General features: G+C 51.1%; 1 protein-coding gene across 2 annotated transcripts in view; it reads right to left on the reverse strand.

Annotated features, from left to right (window-relative positions):
- Positions 1-2,541: 2,541 nt before the first annotated feature.
- Adgrg5 (adhesion G protein-coupled receptor G5) overlaps positions 2,542-19,962 on the reverse strand; it is a 34,642-nt gene continuing 17,221 nt past the window's right edge. Inside the window, exons 3-13 of one of the 2 annotated variants that reach the window (XM_004843242.3) lie at positions 13,871-13,972; positions 13,566-13,644; positions 12,646-12,802; positions 12,002-12,124; positions 11,328-11,444; positions 8,397-8,549; positions 7,568-7,689; positions 7,122-7,384; positions 6,201-6,318; positions 3,145-3,422; positions 2,542-2,808 (exon numbers count right to left, since the gene is read on the reverse strand). In XM_004843242.3, coding sequence (XP_004843299.1) covers positions 2,708-2,808; positions 3,145-3,422; positions 6,201-6,318; positions 7,122-7,384; positions 7,568-7,689; positions 8,397-8,549; positions 11,328-11,444; positions 12,002-12,124; positions 12,646-12,802; positions 13,566-13,644; positions 13,871-13,934 — 1,575 coding nt within the window. In that variant the 5' untranslated portion in view covers positions 13,935-13,972 and the 3' untranslated portion in view covers positions 2,542-2,707. Of the gene's footprint in view, positions 2,809-3,144; positions 3,423-6,200; positions 6,319-7,121; positions 7,385-7,567; positions 7,690-8,396; positions 8,550-11,327; positions 11,445-12,001; positions 12,125-12,645; positions 12,803-13,565; positions 13,645-13,870; positions 14,001-19,962 lie in introns of those variants that run through there. The other variant, XM_087206058.1, reaches the window with a different exon arrangement.

Raw genomic sequence — 19,962 nt, forward strand, 5'->3', positions numbered from 1 at the left:
GGAGAGCTGTGAGGAGGCTCTGCGGGAGGTGCTGATGGGGTGCTGTGGGCACCAGGGTGGGCTCCTAGGGGTTCTGATGGTGGTCTTGGCTGGAAATGGGAACACAAGGAGAAGCCTCAGTTGAGTGGGCTGAGAGTGAGGACCTGGCATGACAGGTAACACCACTGCCTGCTTGGCACTGCTTGGCTTGATTTGAGGAGTAAAGAATCCGCAGCCCGAACTCTGAGACAGTGCTCTTCTCAAGTGGGGTTGCCAGACTTAGCCAAAATAAAAATAGATGTTTAAGACACCCAGTGCAATTTGAATTTCAGAGAAACTATGAATAATTTTTTGGGTAAATTTGTCTCCAAAATTGGGCTTCCTGTATTGCTCCTGGAAATCCTTCTTTCAACAGTGCTCCAACTCACACCTTTCTGGAATAACAGAAACAAGCCACACGAGACCGCTCATGGCTGGCCCCTCAGCATCTTCCCATCATCCGCTGTCCAAGTGCCACCACAGGGAGCCTGGCCCTCAGAATCTACCCCATTCTGTCTTCCCAGAAGCCCCCAAGAGCTGGCCCCCATGCCCTGTCTGGGCTAGGCCGGGACTCGACTGGGAGGGGACCCTAGGGGACACCGTGTGGCCTCCCTGCATCCCTGCCACCAACCCTTCACTAGTGTATTTCCAGGAAGTGGTCCCCACCCAAGCCTGGACCCCAATAAATCTCAAGGCCACAGCCTGGGGCCTTTCTGGGAACCTCTAGACCATCCCATGTCAGTGTGCCACATCCTCCCTCAGACTTTCCAGGGTCTTGAGATCAGGCTGGGTGTAATCAGCAGGGCCCTGCTTCATGGGGTTGCAGAGGCAGCCAGCGTGGGACCCTTGGTCACCTCTCCCGGAGTTGTCTGAGTTGCTGTGAAACCTCAGCACCCTCTTGGGCACAGTCAGGGGACCCACCCCAAGGCCTGGGGAGCTAAACTTAGGGTGCTCTGATGCGGATTTACATCACACTGCCCAGAGTCAGAATGGGAAAGAGGCCTTCTCTGTGGAGCAGGTGGACACAATACCAGGACCACCAGAGGCTGGGGGACAGGAGACTTGGTGACAGCCTGGAAACTGCCCTGAGTGGGGAATACTCCCAGCACAGCAGGGGCCGGAAAGGCTAGAGGGAGAGAAAGGGCAAGGTGAACAGACCTGGGCCTGGGGTGAGGCAGGGGGGCCTCTGAGACCCAGTTAACACTGTTAATAATAATCACAAAATAGTAATAACCATGTATTGAACACTAACTCTGGGCTAAGCCCCTATATATGGATTCTTTTACTGAATCTTCAAAATAGGTATTACTATTGTCTCTATTGTACATGTGGGGAAACTAAGGCACAGAAAGATTTAGAGACTCATCTGCATCACACAGCTAGCAAGTGGCAGAGCTGGCACTGGGACCCGGGCAGCCTGGCCCCAGAGCCTGCACCACTCACCAGCTGGTAAGGAGCTATTTGCATCCAGAAATGTACAGACAAGCAAAGGAAACCCCTGTGAGGACACGGATCCAGCTCCAATTCCCACACTGTGAGGTTCAAGGTCATAAAATCTAATGGCCTGGGTGGGTCCCTGAGAGTCTGGCCCAGCCAGTCTGGGCACAAGCCCCAGAGAGTGACCTTGGACAGCTGCACTGGGGGAAGAGACAACTGCATGTGTGAACAGGGTTAGAGTTTCCTCCTGCGGTCACTCAGTAGGTGCAGTCCTGGCGGTGACAGCCTGGGCGTCAGATCCAGACAGGTGAAGGCAGCCTTTCCAGCTGCAATTGCGGCCGATGCCTCTGCGCACAGGCCAGCGGCGCCCCCTGGTGTCCATCCTGGGAAAAGCACCGGCTTCGTGAGCATTGTCTCTCACTTGCTCTGACAGCCAGGTCTAGGACAACGAGGATTGTGGATGTGGCCAGAACTTGGGGCCTAGCACCCTCACCCTCAGGCCCACTATCTACCAGCCCAGTCATCCTCAGCCAGGTCGCTGAGGCCCAGGGGGCTCAGCTGGAGAGAAAGCAGCGATCCCTCCCACCCTGAGAAGGCCCTTGGCCTGGGCTGCTGGTCTAAAAGGCTGTGGGGATCTCCGAGCACTGGAGGAGGCGGCTCTGGGAAGGACTGGGCTTCTCAGTCTTTGGGAAAGGTGGCCTGAGAGCTGAAGTGGTCATCATTTCAGCGTCAAAGGAAAAGCGGCCGTAGGCATAGGCTGGTGTCTGGGTCGCTAAGTGCCGGGCAGGGGCCAGGAGGAAGGTAGAAATCCAGCCTTCAGCAGCAGATGGGGGTCATGGAGTGAACTCCCACTGACACCCCCCATCTTCTTCATGATTCACAAAGTTGCTGGGTTAGGCAGGTCCAGAGCCTCTTCCTTCCATGTCACAGACGTAGAGGCTGAGGGCCCATGAGAGATGACAGCCCCAAGGTCACACAGTGAGACTCAGAGCCAGGCCTTAGAATGGCATTTGGGCCGTGGTCTGCCTACAGGCTTGGCCAGCTGTGCTGCCCCCAGGTGGGGCCAGGGCTGCCCTGCAGCAGGTCAGGGGAGGCCAGAGCCCCTGCATTCCCTGCATGCCTGGGGAAGCCATGGAGCTGGTCAAGGGTCCCCAGAGGGAATGGGGGCATCTGATGGCCAGTCTCTGGGGGGAGCCAGGGCCTCAGGCTGCAGGCTCCAGCAAGGCTGGGACTCCAGGCCAGGAGGCCTGGATTAGTGCACTGTCTGGGAGGAGTTGAACACCTCCATCTCTGCCTTGGCCTCTGCCTCTGAGTGGTACCTCTGGAAGCAGAACCACAGGAAGAGGAAGAAACCTGCAAGAAAAGGTAGAGTGACAGGCCAGTCATTGAGCAGCCAAGAGCCTCACCCAGAACCCAAGGACTTCCATGGCTAGGATGAGCAAGGCCTCCCTGCGGCCCTCTCCCTGCGGCCCTTGAAGAACTTCTCCCTGTTGGGGGACAGAAGAGGTGACCCCAAGACCTGAGACCCACCACTGGCCCTGCAGGTTGGATGGAGCCCTATCTACCCCCCGCCAGCCTGGCAAGTGGAGCTGTGGACTCAGCCCCATGTTTGCCCTTTGGGCAGTGAACACCCTGCCACCCCTCTACACCCTTGGTGGACTCCCTGCAAGCCCCACAGGCTCTGCCTACCGTACAGCGAGTTGAAGATGGTAAAGAGGAAGAGCTGGGGCAGCAGGAAGACGCTGAAGGAGAAGAAGGCCAAGGCCCAGGTGGTGCCCAGCAGCACAGTGAGGCCCAGCACAGTGACTGTGTCCCGGCAGGCCCTGGGGCCCAGCACCTTCTTCTGTACTTGGAGCCTGCGCAGCACATGGAGCACCCAGACCAACACCACCAGGTTGAATAGGGTTGTGAGGCCACCGTAGCCCATGACCAGGACACTATGCACCACAGGGCTCTGCACCCAGCACCTGCGGAATACAAGCAGAGCCCCAGGGTCAGGTGGCTCTAATGCCAGCAGGGGCCAGGTGCACTCGGGCTCCTAGATTGCCCCCCTTTTTTTCTTTCTTTCTTTCTTTTCTTTTCTTCCTTCCTTTCTGTTGTTGTTGGGATTGGAACCCAAGATCTTCCCACTGAACTACACCCCCAGCCCTTTTTGTTTGTTTTATTTTTTTATTTTGAGACAGGATCTCACTAAGTCACTCAATTGCCCTGGATGAGCTCAAACTTGCAATCCTCCTGCCTCAGCCTCTCAAAGTACAGGGGTTGCAGGCACCACCACCATACCCAGCTGCAGCCTGTCCTTTCAATGTGTCCATCTCGCCACTCAGACCATTGTTTCTTGACCAAGAGTACACATGGTGAAGCCCTCGGTCTAGCTTTCCAGCAAGGCCACCACACTAGGGCCTACCTCCCACCTTGGCATCTTTCCAAAGCACCCCTGCACCCAGTCTTCAGCCACACCCATCTCTCCGGCTAGCTTTCCCCAGCTGAAAACTCTCTCCTTCTTTCCTTCTCCACCCAACTCCTCCCCTCTGCACAGCCAGCATCGTGCCACTGTGTACCACAGCCTACTGGGTCATGGGTCTGGGGCCTCTCTCCTGGAAACCTGCCTTCTACCCTCCCACAGGGTTGTCACCATCTTATCCCCTTCTCTGTGCCCCCATATTCCTTCTGCAGAAGCTTCTCCGGGCCAGATTGGGCCAGGGCGCCCTTCCGGAGCAGCTGGTGAGGGCTGCCTCCATGCAAGTGTGGGCACAGGTGCAGGGCAGGGAACCTGTCCCCTAGGGCTCGGCATAGCCAGAGACCTGACTGGCCCAGACCTGACCTACGCCCTCCTCCAAATGCCTTCTTGACGGGTGCTGTCTCTCACCCCAGTGGGACACCAGGTCAGGTGCCTTATGTCATGGGCTGTCCCTTCAATCCCCATGGCAATGACCCTTGAACCTAGCCAGCCCAATTCCACAAATGAGGAAACAGGTTCTGGCTCCAAAACACACACTACTAAGAGACTAAAGCAGGACTTGAAGCTCTGGTCTGAGCCCAGAGTTCGTGCCTCTCACTGTCCCAGTCCCTGCTAAGTGTCCAGCATGGGCTCCTGACGCTGCAGCCACAGCATCCACCAACCTCATTCTGAGGACTCATCCGTGTCAATGAGCACAGTGTGGAGCCTTCATTCTCTCGGCTAAATAATGTTCTGCCGAAGTTGATGAATCCCACGTCCCACCAGTGGACAGCTGAATTATGCTCAAGAGTTTTTTTTTTAACAGGCTCTCACTGGGTCACTAAATTCCCCAGATTGGGCCCAAACTTGTGATCCTCCTGCCTCATCCTCCCAGAGTACTGGGACCATATGCATGTGCCCAGCTCAAGGGTTGTTTTTAAAATTGTCATTCATGTTGTGGAACGCATATGTTCGTAGTGAGTGATGTTTAAACTGCAGAAGCATAAGTCTCAGAGGCCAGGGTAATGGTTTCCTGAGGTGTGGAGGTGAGGAAGCCTCAGGGGAAGGCCGTTTCCTATGGTGGGGCCCTGACATTCACACATTACGTGCTTCCTGTCTTGTGAACATGTCGCTTAAGCCCTATTTTTTTTAACCAGTGATTGAACGAATACAGGGCCTTCGTATTGAGCTACATCCCGGCCCATTTTTATTTTCTATTTTGAGAGAGGTCCTCTAAGTTTCTAATTTTCCCAGGCGAGACTCTAACTTGCAATCCTCCTGTCTCAGCCTCTTAGAGTGTTGGGATCGTAGACATGTGCCACCACGCCTGCTCTTTTGTCCACACCACATTCCATAATAAAATACATCTTTGTCCTTGGAGACACCAACCCAATCTCCCAGTGAGGGTACTGGCTGTACCTCCCCAACCTGGCTCTGAGCCCTCAGTGACTCTTGAAGCTACATGGGGGACAGAGGTTGGGGACCGTGGCTCTAGAGCCAGCTGCCTGTGACCAAGTTCTAGCTCTGCGCTGCGTGCCTAGCTCTCCTTGGGCTGGCTCTTAAATAGTCTGTGCCTCAATTGCTCTTACTGTAAAACAAGGCTGATCACAGGGCCACCTGGCCAAGCAGTGAGCAGGCCATCACAGGGCAGCCCTTGGCCAACCTGAGCTGGTGTTGGCCAAAAAGGACTATGAAAGCTAGAGGGCCACGGCAGTTTCTTAGGTCAGTGGTCGGAAATGTGGCCTGGTAACAAAAGGCGTAATGCCCCAGGACACAGGAGGAGGCGGCAGTCAGGCCCCGCCCCCAGGCCCATCTCTGCAGCCTCCCCCAAGCCCTGCGTGTGCTGATCCCTGACCCCACAGCGTACCCAGCCCCAGCACCAGCCCCAAGCATACTCTCTTCTCCCACCAGAAGGGTTTGAGGGGCCTGGCAATGCCCTGTGCCCATTCAGGTGCCAGCAAAACTTAGCAGTCTGAAGGCAGACCGTCAGGTGTGGGCCAAACCACACAGCAGCCCGCAGCTAGAGGGTGACACTGTGCTGGGTGGCCGGCTGGGTGGCCAGGTGCCACCAGGACCTAGAGGCTTTAGCAGGTGCTGGAATCTGTCCTGTGGCTCCCTAGAGTCAGCCAGCACAGAACACAACCCTCTACCTGTGGGATCCTGCGGAAGGGGTGGGCAAAGTCTCCTGAAGCCTGCCCTGTCTAAGCCGTGGCTCCCTCTCTGCCCCTCAGCCAGGGCCTTGCCTACGAGACACCTTCTCTAGTACTGGGCCTGGGTGCCCTTTCTGCCCTGCTGGGGCACTCACATGGACATGTTCTGGAAGACTGTGCCATTTTCCTGGCTGTAGGAGACGGGGATCGCATGGGGTCCATACACTGAGCTCTTGACAGCGAGGAGAAGCAGCACCAGGAGCGCTGGGACCCCTGGAGTGGGACAAAGGGTCAGGAGGCCCGAGAGGGTTGGCCCAGTCCCTGGGACTAGGAACAGTGAACTTCACTGGGCAGGGGAGGAGGAAGGAGACTGGCTGAGCTCCAGTGCCTACATGTGGTCCAACTTCAGAGCAATGAGCTAGAGGGCTTGGAGACAGAGTTTTTGTTTTTTGTGGCATTAGGGATTGAACTCAGGGGCTTTCCTGACCCTTCTCCAAGGTGACCCTAATGACAGCTCTAAAACAGAATGGGAGTGGCTGTAGCGGTGCTCCCAATGGGGACATGGTGGCAGGAATAGTGGGACAGAGGGAAGGACCTGGTGAAGAAATAGAAACAATAAAGGAAGGAGCTAAGATGGTGAAAGTGGTGCCCATGGTGATGGAGACAGGGGCAGCAATGAGGGTGAGGATGGAGGTGATGATGGAATACAGGGAAAGCAGCATGGAGTTGGTGGAGATTATGGCAGAGGTGCTGCTGTTGGAAGTGGACATAGGGATGGGGGTGTTGGGGGTGGGGTGGAGGTGGTAATGGTGGGTTGGACATGGAGGTGAAGGAAGCGACTACAGTGGCGGTTTGGAGGTAGAGGTGATGGAGCTACTGAAGCTGGAGGAGGTGGAGATGGTGCTATTGGAGGTGGAGGTGCTGATGAAACTAGTACTATGGAAAGCAGTAGTGGGTGTGAAAGGGATAATGGCTGCATTTACAGATGGGTCACTTTGATGACCAAGACAGGATGAAGGGTCAACTCCCTGTCCACTGGAGGCCTTGGTAGGCATGAGGGGAGGGCACTGGCTCACCCCAGCCCAGGGCACAGAGCTTGAGCATGTAGCGGTGGATGTAGACATTGTAGACGTGCCCCAGGAGAAGGTAGAGGTTGAAGCCCTCTATGGCCATCCAGGTGAGGCAGCTGAGCAGGGCGTAGTGCAGGAGGGCGGCCAGTGCCACACATGCAGCCCCAGAGGGCATCACCAGTGCAGTGCTCAGAAGGAAGGTGACATTCAGCAGCAGCACGGAGATGTGCAGGTTCATGTGGATGTGTCTTATGGTGTCACTCTGCTTCCTGCAGGAGAGAGCATGGCCTGGGGACATCACCCAGCAGTGACCCCCCCCCAGACTCACAGATGCACAATGATGGCAACACTGAGGTGGACAGGGCAGGACAGCAGCCACTGGTCTTCAAGGCTGAGCGGGAGCCCAGGTGGGAAAGCAGGGGTGGACCAACAGTGGATGAGGCAGGGGCTACCTGGCATGGAGGTGTAGCAGGATGGTGAGCAGCGAGGCCACAACGGAGATGCTGCAGCCCACGAAGGAGATGTACTCGAGAGGCACGAGCAGCTCCGCAGGGACCGGGGCCAGGGACAGTTGCTGTGGGAGGGATGGGGGCTGCAGGCCCGAAACGTAGAGGTACCCTCCCAGGCTCCATCAGGAGGACCTCATCTTCAGCCCAGCCCATCAGCCCAGCCCAGTCCTAGCATGACTGAGGCCATGGGAGATGCAGTAACTTCTGCCTTCCACAGCTTTCATGCCCCCTTCCTCAGTGAAAACAACCCTCTGCCATTCTGTGTGCACACAGGTGTGTGGACAGGGGCCTATCAGAGCCCTTCCCCTTCCTGCCTGTACAGATTGGCTCAAGAGACGAGCACATGACACACATCAAGCCGACAGGACTCACTCCCCAGACTCTGGCTGGCAGAAAAGGGTAATAGAGGCTGTGATCCCATTGGGCTGAAAGCTACCAGAGGATGAGCCTGGAATTGCTGGCAGTCATATTATTATCCAGAGGGGAGATCATGCCTGAGGGCTAAGCCAGCATGGGGCAAAAACAGTTTGAGGAACAAAGTCCTGTCTTAGTAATATTCAGTCCTCTGGATCAAGCCTTTCCTGAAGCCTAATCCAGCCTTTTCAGGAACATGAGCCTGTGTGTGTGTGTGTGCGTGTGTGTGTGTGTGTGTGTCTTAAGCCAATTTGAGTTGGATTTTCTGTCCCTAACACCAGCTTTTGCCTTTCCCTCTGCCACAGACCCTGGGCCCTCTACAGCTCTGACCCCTCTCCCAGGCCAGAAGTGCACCTACCATGAGAACAGCGAAGTAGGTGAGGTGGTTGCAGCGGCAGAGCACCTGGGAAGGCAAGGGCTGCTCTGTGTGACAGCCCTCAGGGCTCCAGGCCCCCCAGCGGTGCTTGTTGGCTCCTTCCTTCCAGAAGACACAGGTCAAACTGTAGCCTTCCTGAGGGGAGATGCAGGGTCAGTCCCAGGGGTGCAGAGAGAGGCCACAGATCAGGATGTCGGGGTCCCCTGAGCCAAAGGAGACTCAAATGCACCCTTGTCAACACTTGACAGGCACTGGCTGGGCTGTGATTGTCCCAGGCCAGCCCCATCTCCACCACAGGCTCTTAGAGGGACCTGGGCAAGCCAGCAGACTTTGCTGAGCCTCAGTTTATCAATCTGAAAAGTGGGGGCATTCAGACCCAGGCCAAAAGTTGGAAGGAAATGAAAGGTGCTAGGGCATCATGAGGGCTCCGATAGCCTTGCACCAAGTAGGTGCCCATGGTCAGCTGTCCCTTCTCCCTCCTCCCAGTCAGTAGGGAGCATCCATTGCCCAGGCCCAGGACAGGACAGGGAGACTCTGTCGCAGCCACCCAGGTAGTGGAGGGCTGGACAAATGACACAAGGCCATACCAGGGCACTGCAGGGTGAAGGCTGGTGCCACGGCTTTGAAAGACTTGATTTTCATTCCAGCAGAAGGTACTGCAGTGGCAAAGCCCAGCAGTTGCAAGCAAAGGATGGTGGTGAAGTAAAGAATACAGAAGCTGAGCACTGGTGGTGCACTCCTATAATCCCAGCACCCTGGGAGGCTGAGGCAGGAGGACTTTGGAAAGTTGAGGAAGGAGTATCACAAGTTCGAGTCCCATCTGAGAACTTAGTGAGACTGTCTCAAAATACAAATTTTTTTAAAAGGGCTTACGATGACTCTTAGTGCAAACACCCTGGGTTTAATTCTCAGTACCAAAAAGAAAAAAAAATAGTGTAGAGCAGTCCTCACGAGGCTTCAGGGTAGAAAGCAAACTAGCACTCTGGGCTTTTCAGGGATGCCAGGGACAGGGAAGCAGGGGCATCGGGCTTATATCCACCCAGTGGCCAGCATCTGCACCTGCACTCCCTCTGGGAGTGCACTCCTCAACTCCTTGTGTCCAGGCCTGGCCAATTCCCACATTTCATCTCCCTGGGCAGAGACTAGTTCAGGGACAGGCACGTGACCCAGGGGAACCTTTGGGATCCTGAATCCTGACTTGTACTGGTGAGAAAGAGCCTTCTGGGAAAAGAGCAAGGAACCCTGTTACTTCAGCATCCACCTTAACATAGAATGAAAACCAAAGCAGGAAACTGCTGCTGAGAGATGGAGAAAGTCTGCCTTGATGAAACCAAAGCAATCGCTGGACATTTCATGGATGTGAGCCAGTAAAATTCCTTTTGTGCTTAAACTGGCTGGAGGTGGTTTTCTATCAACGGCCACTAAAAGAATCCTGATGGATGCATGCCCCACGGAGGTCCCGAGTCACGCAGAACACGCCGAATCACCCCGCTGCACACAGGCAGGTCTGCGCACGCGCTACCGAGGTCCTGAGTCGCGCGGAACACGCAGAATCAGCCCGCGCCCCGGCAACAATCCACTGGACCCCACCCCTCGCTCCTCTGTACAGCCACCTGGTTCCACACGACAAAGACGCAGAGGACACCGGACCACCAGACCACAGAACTGAGTCCCACTGCTCCCGACCCAGAGGTAGGGGCTTCTGGGCCACCATCCCTCCCACTGCTCCCAGCCCAGAGGTAGGGGCTTCTGAGGCGCCATCCCAATGCTCCTGGACCAGAGGAATTGGCTGCCCAGCCACCATCCCTCCCGCTGCTCCCAGCCCACAGGAAAGGGCTTTTGGGTCACCCTCCCTACCGCTGCTCCTGGCCCCTGTCCCACCTCTCCCAGCTCAGAGGAGGTAATCCGTGCAGGCGCCAACAGCACCCCCCCACAGTTGAAATGAGAAAACACGTAAATAAGTCTCAAAACCAGACTTCCAGATCACCTACAGCAACCCCAAAGGGAAATGAGATGAAACACTCTGATACTCAACCACCTGGACCCACTGAACTGGCAACAAAAGAGGATCTGGAAAAAAGGAAATCAGAAATAATTTCTCAGATAACAGGAGAAATTGTGCCCTTAGTGCAAGACATGATTAATAAATCTAGAGAGGAGCTCAGGAACATGATGGAATCCCAACATAGGAAACAAATGGAATCCATAAAACAGATGCAAATAGATTTCCAGGACATGAAAAACTCCATTGAAAGTCTACACAGCAGAATGAGCCAATGTGAGGGCAGAATTTCAGATACAGAAGATAAGATTGCAATTAGTGACCAGAAAAAGAAAAATTGCTTCAAAATTATAAGGGACCATGAGAAATCAATCCAGCAGCTGCTAGATGATGCAAAGAAGAATAACATAAGACTGATTGGAGTCAATGAAGAAACAGGAGAGAGTGTAGATGACATAAAAAAATCTCTTCACAGAAATAATGGCAGAAAACTTCCTAAGCAGGGGAAAAGAGCTTGACATACAGATAAGTGAGGCATATAGGACTCCAAAGAGCCTTGATCAAAAAAAATCTACACATAGGCATATAATTGTAAACAGATTCCAGAAACTCAACAGAAGAACAAAGTTCTACAAGCAGTGAGAAAAAAGAAGCAAATCACATACAAAGGAAAGAAAGCCCATCAAGAATCCTGATGAACGGATGCAATGAGCAAAAGCTTCTTTCTCATTTCTTTGGCAGGAATTTTCACTGTGGGATGGGTTTAAGACAGCTTATTTCCAAGATAACACTACAGCTCTGAGTCAAACTAATTTGAACACTGAGTCTACTCTTGGAGCCAAACCAACGTTCAACAGGGCAGCACAGAGGGGACAGGGATGGGATGGAAATGAGGGCACCCCCAACAGTACCAGGCTTCGGTTGTGCCAGAAGCTGATGTTGACGGGCTCCCTAAGGTTGTTCACACGCCTTCGGTCCAGCTGGGCCCCCAGGACAAGGTTATTGAGCAGGGATGAGTTCTTGTTATCCTGAAGCACAGAAAGGCTGAATGGAGGGGGGTGGGGAGGCCCCTCCCCCCTGATGAGAGGCCAGCATGGCCTCCACTTGTCCAGGTGGTCAGCCCCAGCCTTCCCAGGTGTGGTCTCAGCTCAGCACCCCTGCCCACCTCTGATCTGTCCGACACAATCCAGCCTCATCCCCTCACCTTGCTGCTATACCACGTCACTTTCAAAGCCAAGGTTGAAGGGCACCTTCTCCAGAAGCCCTCCTGGGCCCAACCCACCCCTACTCATCCTCCACCTTATATCTCCATGGTCACAAGTGACTTTGGGCTAACATTGCATCTCCAAGGTCCTGGTTTAGGTGTCCACTTGGAGAGTTCTCTAAGGATAGAGACCTTATGCCTTGTGTCTGCCTTCTGCACGGGCATCTACAAATTGAGTTTCTTAGTCCCATCTGTGGGTTGAAATTACGTCTCCCTATAGCTGGTAAGGAAACTGAGGCCCAGCTCAGGTGGCACAGTGCATGGATGCCTACAGAGCCCCAGGAAGGGTATGCACCACCCTCCTCTGTGCCCTCTGCTGACCTGGAAAAAGGAGGTGGTAAAGAAGTAGATGCAGATGAGCCGCAGCTCCCTGGGCTGGGCAGGGCTCGAGCAGGTGTCCCGGGTCAGCTCTGCAGGGAAGTGCATGGCATGCAGGGTCCGGGCCTGTCGGAGCCATGGGCAGGCTGAGCCCAGTGTCCAGGGCCCCCAGATGGGCCCCACTCCTGGGGTGCCCCACTCCCTATGAGATCTTCCCAGCTCCCCTGGGTAGCTCCCTCCTGGAGCCACCACCTGCAGAAGCCTCTCCTCCAGACTCTCCAAGCCCAGGTTTCCACCATGCTGCTCCAGCCTGGAATCTGGGTTTTCTTTCCACCAGCTGGGGCCCCAAGAAGTAGCAATCTCCCCCAACCTGCACCCCGCACTAACCAGGCATCCAGGGTGCTAAGAAGGGACAGGGACCTGCCCTCCACCTGCCTCCAGCCAAAGGCAGGAAGAAAACACTGTCTCTGAGAACCCCAGCACATCCCTCTCTGTTGCTCCCTCTCAGTTTGCACAGGAGGCAGCTCCATCTGTCTGGGAGGAGCCTGGGCTGGGGCAGGGCGGCAAGGCCCCAGGAAAGCTCGGACTGTAAATCCCCACAGGATTTGGGGCAGAGGCAGCTGCCACCCCATGCCCTGGCTTCTGACCTGGGGGACCCGCTCCTGGGCAGCGCTGCTCAGGGAGAGGCCAGTGAAGTTGCAGCCTAGCTTGAAGACCAGAGACTGGATGGTGTTCGTGCTCAACTTTAGTGTGTTGTCATGGAAGGTGGCATTCAGCAGCCTCTGCTCCAGGCCATGGACTTGGCTGTGGACAGGACACAGGGCCAGGGGATGGGGCTCAGAGCCTGGGAGGATAAGGCCTCCCTCCCCCAACCCATCACTCCCACTCCAGACCCTGTCACACTCTGGTCTCCCCTCTCCATCCGTCCCCTTCTCCTGATTAACTACTGTTCACGTCCCAGTTTGCTGTCATCTCCTCCAGGAAGTGTTCCCTGACTGCTCCTCCACCCACAGAGCAAAGTAACCTGTCAGCCCAGCAAGTCAGCCACACTGGTCTCTCCCCAGAGCTCCTTGGTCTTAGGGTCACAGACCCTGGAAAGTCCAGCCACAATCACAGACACCCCACCCCGGAAAATGCAGAGGCCCACTTAGATTTCATGATGGTTAAGGGTCCCTACCCTAGACAATAAACTCCAGGAGAGTGGTGACTGTTTATCCTGCAGACCGTAGGTACTCAATAAATGAATGCACACAATAGGTATTCAATAAATGCATGCTGAATATAGCACAGATTTTTCCCCCTGAGGTACTGGAGAAGGAACCAGGGGCACGCTGCCTCTAAACTACAAACCCAGATGTTTTTAAGACAAAGTCTTGCTAAGTTGCCCAAGGTGGGCTCAATTTTACATTCTCCTACCTCAGCCTCCCAGAGTTCTGGGATAACAGATATGCACCACCATGCCCAGATACATGCACATTGAGTCTACACCAGACCAGCCCTGGACCACTGGTTGAGGGTAGGCCTGGGGTGGGAGATAAAGATGACTGCACAGATGAGGACAACTCACTCATGAGGAGAAGGTGGTTTCCGGCCCTTAGGCCGCTCCATGTTCTGCATCCAGCGGAAGATCTCTTTCGATGTTATCTCTGTGGGAAGCAAGAATTAGACTTCCTCAGCCTTCCTCCTCAGTCACTTCTGCCCCCAAGCTCAAGGCCTTCGAGACCCAACCTGAGACTTCTTACGCTCCTCCAATGCTGTTGCCCCCGGGAGACCAAAGTAGCCCCTTTCCACCTCCCATGGCTTGAGGTCTCCGCCTTCTGCATCTCAGCCACACCCTGGACTGGGCCATCCCACACAGAGGAGCTCTCTTACCTGCTGTTGTGCCCTGAGATGTCAGAAGACACAGGAAGAAGAAAAGGGCCCTGCAGCAATCCATGCCCTTTACCAGGTCCTCTCCAAAAACTGGCTCCTGCCCTGGAAAAGGTGAAGCCATTGTCATCATGGTGAAAACTACCTCTGACTTCCAGGCCCCTGGTCTGTCCTGGAGGTGGGACCTTGTATCGTAAGATGAGGACACCAAAGCACAGGGGAGGGACAAAGAGTCTTACTCTGATTGAAGGTAGCTGAAATCAGGTCTCTAACTCCATGTCTGAGTACTAATAATTGCCATCAGCTCAACTTGAGATGCCCCCAAAAGGCCCCCTGGACCCCAACCGGAGGAAACTTCGTGGGAGCAAGAAACATGGCATTCCATCCTACCCTGTCATTAACTCATCAAAGGTCTCTCTGTCCTCATTTTCCTCAATTTAAAATGAACAAATAAGCTTCTGCTTAAATACAGCAAATTCATGTCTACCCCCTGTGACCTCACCAAAATGAGAGTGAATGAATAAAACAGGCACTGAACCACAGATGAAACAGTAGGGAAAAAGACAAAGGCAGAGGTCAGAGATGACAGCAAAGTTTGGAGGTCACGAAGCAAGTGGCCACCTGATGACAAATTTGTCAGGCTAAAAAGCTGAGCCCATGTGCCTGCAGTGGAAGGGGTGTGGAGAGGTGGGGGAGGGGACAAGAAGCAGCCAGTTAGTTCAAGCCTCAACACCTGGAAAACACTGGCGAGCTGGAGGCACCGGAAACTTCTGAAGTGGGGATAAAGGAAGAGGCTAAAACAGGTGGCTGTGTCATTAGAGTCCAGCTCCCAGGCATGGTGACACACACTTGTAATCCCAGCATTCAGGAAACTGAGGCAGAAGGATCGCTGTGAGTCCAAGGCCGGCTTAGGCTACACAGTGAGTTCAAAGCCAGCCTGAACTACACAGTGAGACCCTGTCCCCCCACAAAACAAAAATTAATTAATTAATTGTCCAATTTAGTCCGTAAATCCCCTGTGCCGCCTGAGGTATTCAGGAGTCTTCCTCACCACTCTGCCATCCACAGTCCTACTCCAACATAAAGTTCACTTCCTGGAGAGGGTGCACCACAGAGAATTGTTGGAGATGGGAGCTGCATTTTGGTATAAAAAATTAAGCCAAATCCCCTCCCCATCTTCTTTCCCACTCAGCTTCCAGAAGGCTGCAGCAGCCAGGTCTATGGCCCAAATCAAGAGAAAATTCTCTGAAGAATTGATCATTCCAAGAGAAGTACATTATAGCTACTGACATTTTAGTGTTCTTTGATGAAATGGCTAAGATCCAACATACAGTAAAGCCTCACCAATAATCAAGCTCAGTCAGGCAATTGAGTTTTTAGGTATCAATTCTTATGTGGTCAAATGTAAACAGGGACCATTTCTTTTTTTTTTTTTTTTTTTTTTTTTTTGGTACTGGGGATCGAACTGGGGTCCTTGCGCTTGCGCAGCAGGCAGCGGAACCACTGAACTAAATCCCCGGCCCTAGGGACCATTTCTTAAGATGCTATCAGAGGATGTGCTCCCAAAAAATGAGGATGTAAATCATAAAAGAAAACACAGAGTACAGGAAACCTCACCACAGGAGAAGCGAAGCTATTCTCTAGATGATGTGTGAAGAGAAGGGAAGGCCCAGGCTGATGGTTGAAGAAGCATGGACACATCCCATCCAGAAGGGGACAGAAGAAAAGAAGGTTCCAGAAGGGAGACCTCGAAGAAAAAGATGGAAGAAAAGAATATGTAGGCTGACGGGTCTGAATACAGGGAAAAATTATTTTGAGATATGTCTTAGAGAAAGCACACAAATGAAAAGTAAAAAGCAATTAATCTCAATAAAACCAAGTTGTACAGGAAAGAAACTGTAATCTTGCTATACAAGTTGGCTTAATAGAGAATAAAATGTATTTAGCTGTAATCAAAACAATGAAGAGGAAATTTATTCTTCAACTGTCCAAAAGCCATATTAAAACAATTTCTATTTCCACTTAGGACATAGAGTCCTAAGGAGAATATTACTTCATCATGACAATGGGAAAATCCAAATGGTGAACAAAATCCATTTGAGCCCTTTGGAGAGCTGAGGTTCAAGGTAAACTAGTACTGATTTCTAATAGTAATGGCATTGGAAGACAATGCTATTGATACACAGAACACATGAACTGTTTGTCCTCTGGCAGAGTGTGGATGAAGGGCTGGTTGACACAAAAGTAGATCAGAAGCAAACAACTGATATCTTAATGAATTCTTAATGGCTAGAGTGGCAATTTAGAATCCCCAAAGGCCCCGGATGCAAGAGGATTCCATACCCACTAGCCAATGAGATTGATTGGAAGGGAGAAGGACCTGAGGGAGGCTCCAGGGTGACAGGTAGGACCTGGAAAGGTTTGAGGCTAGAGAAGGAAGGCCTAGAAAGCCTCTCTGAGCATGGCCCCTGCAAGAGTATGAGGTGGTGGCTGACTGCTGCAGAGATATCTGCCCCACAGCCTTGATTGATGGGAGACCCCCATCCCACAAGTTCCTGACCTGCTGCTAGGCAAATGTCCACTGCCTCTATGAAGGAGTAGGAAGGCCCCACCTGCACCCTACACTGATACTGAGCAAAAACCATTTGGCACTGGTGAGGAACAGGAAACCCACTAGTGCCCAGGACCCTGCACTGATACAAAGCAGGGGACAGTGTTGGCTCCTCTTCCTCCTCCTCCTCCTGCTGCTGTTGCTGCTGCTGCTGCTGCTGCTGCTGCAGCTGCTGCGGCTGCTGCTGGAAGAACAGGAATCTCATTCACACTCAAGATCCCCCCACCAGTGAGGCAGAGTTTGGTCCCCATGGGAGAGAGGGACAGAAGTCTCTGTGCTCTAGGATCTGCACTATATAGGAGATGAAGCTGTCAGAAACTAGAGAGGAACAGAAACAAAGCCCTCCTCATGGGGCTCAAGGTCAGGACTGTCTAAGACTGAAACTAGAGCAAGAGAACCAAGGACCCATTGCCTCTACCACGAATCTTGCACCACATAAAAAGGAACAGCAGTTTAACTTGAGGAAGGGGCTAGAAGTCACAGAGAGATTCCCTCTATGTTGCATGCATGCATGGCTGAATGGAGCAGTAATAGAGAAAAAATCTGCAAGACTCAAGGCCTCATATGAAGCATAAAGTAGCAGCACCTCCCCTGGAGAAATGTGAAGCCCATGGTGCACAGAAGGTAGGTATAGCAATAACAGAACCTAAGGCCAAAGCAACTACAGGCTGGCTTGACTCAGGACCCTACACTGCAGCCAGTAATAAGAAATATGCCCACTTCTAGGAACTGAAAAATTAACACCAAGAGAACAAGTAATCAATTGATCAATAAATCAGCAAAAGAATTGAATAGACATTTCTCAGAAGAAATACAAATGGCCAATAATTATACAAAAAATTGTTCAATATCTTTAGTCATGAAGTAAATGCAATGTAAAACTATACGGTTTTGAGATTTCAACTCACCCCAGTCAGAATGGCTGTCATCAAGAGAAAACAAATGATAAATGCTGGCAAGGATTCAGGAAAAAAGGAACCCTCCAGCACTATTCATCGGAATGGAAATTAGTGCAGCCACTATGGAAATCAGTATGGAGGCTCCTTAAACAACTGAAAATAGAAATACCATGGGATCTAGCTATACCACTCTTCAGTGTATACCCAAAGGAATCAAAGTTAACACACTACAGAGATACCTACACACCTGTGTTTAGTGCAGCATAATTCATAATAGCCAAGTTATGGAATCAGCCTGGTTGCCTATCAACAGATGAATAAATAAATAAAATGTCTCTATATAAAGAAGAATGAAACCAGGTATAGTGGTACATGTCTGTAATCCCAGCACTCTGAGAAGTTGAGGCAGAAGGATTAAAAGTTCAAACCTAGCTGGGGAAATTTGGCAACTTAGTGAAACCCTGTCTCAAAATAAAAAATAAAAAGGGCTGGGGTTGTAGCTCAGTGCAAAGGCTCTAGGTTCAATCCCCAGGGAAGGAGGAGGAGGAGGAAGAGGAATAAAATGATCCATTTGCAGGAAAATGTATGGAAATGGAGATCATTGTGTTATGTAAAATAAGCCAGGCTTGAAAGACAAGTATCACATTTTCTCTCATGTGTGGAATCTAGAAAAAGATGATATTGGTACAAGTTCCCAAAGAGAAATGTAAATGTGTTGTATACCTAAAATGTGCCAATAAAAGAATTTAAAAAAAAAAAAGAAAAAGACGATATGAAAATAGAAAGGAGACTATCAGAGAAGAGGAAGGGGTGGGGAGAGAAGGGCAAGGGACAAAGGAAGGTAATGGGGAAGTGGATATGATCAAAGTATGTCATATAGGGGACTGGGGATGTAGCTCAGTGGTGCCATGGCTTCCTGGCAAGCACAAAGTCCTGAGTTCGATTCCCAGTACAAAAAAAAGAAAGTATGTCATATGCGTGTGGAAAAATGTCACAATGGGGGCCGGAGATTTAGCTCAGTGGTTCCGCTGCCTGCTTTGCAAGCACAAGGTCCCGAGTTCGATCCCTGGTACCAAAAAAAAAAAGTCATAATGATCCCCATTCTCTTGTATAATTAATATGCGCTCATTTTTAAAAGAAATATTAAATATAAAGATATCAATAAATTAAATGTGAAATGATGGAAAAGATATACTAGCCATAAGTAAGATGGAATAGCTACACTGATATTCCTTGGGATAAGGAATATTTTGGGGGATAATGATTATACAAGGCTAAGGGGATACATCTATCAAAAATAACAATCTTAGGGCCAGGGATTTAGCTCAGTGGTTTTGCTGTCTGCTGTGCAAGCACAAGGACCCAAGTTCGATCCCCGGTACCAAAAATTTTTTTAAAATTTTTTTAAAATAACAATCTTAAAGATGTCTGCATCTAATAATAGATTAAAGCAAAAATGGATGGCACTGAAAGGAGCAGCAGATAAACCCACAATCAAAGTTGCAAGATGCAATATTCCTCTCTCAGTGATGATAGAACAAATGGACAAAAAGTTGGAAATAGACGTCTTGAGCAACACTGTCAACAACTTAATTTTACTGAGACATGGAACACTATTCCCAACAATAGCAAAATATACATTTTTTTAGGTGCACACTGGACATTCACAAATGGATAAAAAACAAGTCTAAACACGTTTAAAAGGTCTAAAATCATACAAGGTAAGTTCTATGACTATAAGAAACTAAAGTAGAAAATGATAACATAAAAATGTCTGGAAAAGCTGGGGATGGTGACACAGGCCTGTAATGTCAGCACTTGAGAAGCTGAGGCAGGAGGATCACCTCAAGTTCAAGGTCAGCCTGGACTACATAGGAAGACCCTGTCTCAAAAAAAAAAAAAAAATGTCTGGAAAAATCCCCAAACACATGAAATTTTAAAAATGTATTATTAAGTGAACCATAGGTCAGAGACATAGTCACAAGGAAAATTACGATTTTAGATTGAATAAAAATGAAAACAAATGTATTGATATTCTGAGGATGCAGCTAAAGGAATGCTTTGAAAAAAATTTATAACATTAAATGTTTATATTAGAAAAGATAAAATATTTCAAGTCAATGATCTAAGATTCTACCTTAAAAAGGAATAAAAAGCTGGGCATGGTGGCATACACCTGTAATCCCAGCACACAGGAAGCTGAGGCAGGAGGATTGCTGTGAGTTCAGGAGGCCAGCCTGAGCTACATAATGAGTTCAAGGCCAGCCTGACCTACAGAGCAAAACCCTGTTTCCAAAACAAGGCATAAAAAGAAGATAAAATTAAGCACAAAGTAAGCAGAAGGAAGAAAATAATAAAGAATATAAATCAGTGAAATAGAAAAATGCAAAAAGGCCAGGCACATACCTGTAATCCCAGCACTCAGGAGGCTGAGGCAGAAGGATCACTGGAGTTTAAGGGCAGCCTGAACTGCATAGCAAGACCCTGTCTCAAAAAAACAAAACAAGGGCCAGGGATTTAGCTCAGTGGTTTCGCCTCCTGCTGCACAAGCGCAAGGACCTGAGTTCGATCCCCAGTACCAAAAA

The sequence above is a fragment of the Heterocephalus glaber genome, unplaced genomic scaffold (assembly GCF_053883595.1).
Source record: "Heterocephalus glaber isolate CG9 unplaced genomic scaffold, H.glaber_assembly_v1.0 deba00000071, whole genome shotgun sequence".
Classification (NCBI taxonomy): domain Eukaryota; kingdom Metazoa; phylum Chordata; class Mammalia; order Rodentia; family Bathyergidae; genus Heterocephalus; species Heterocephalus glaber.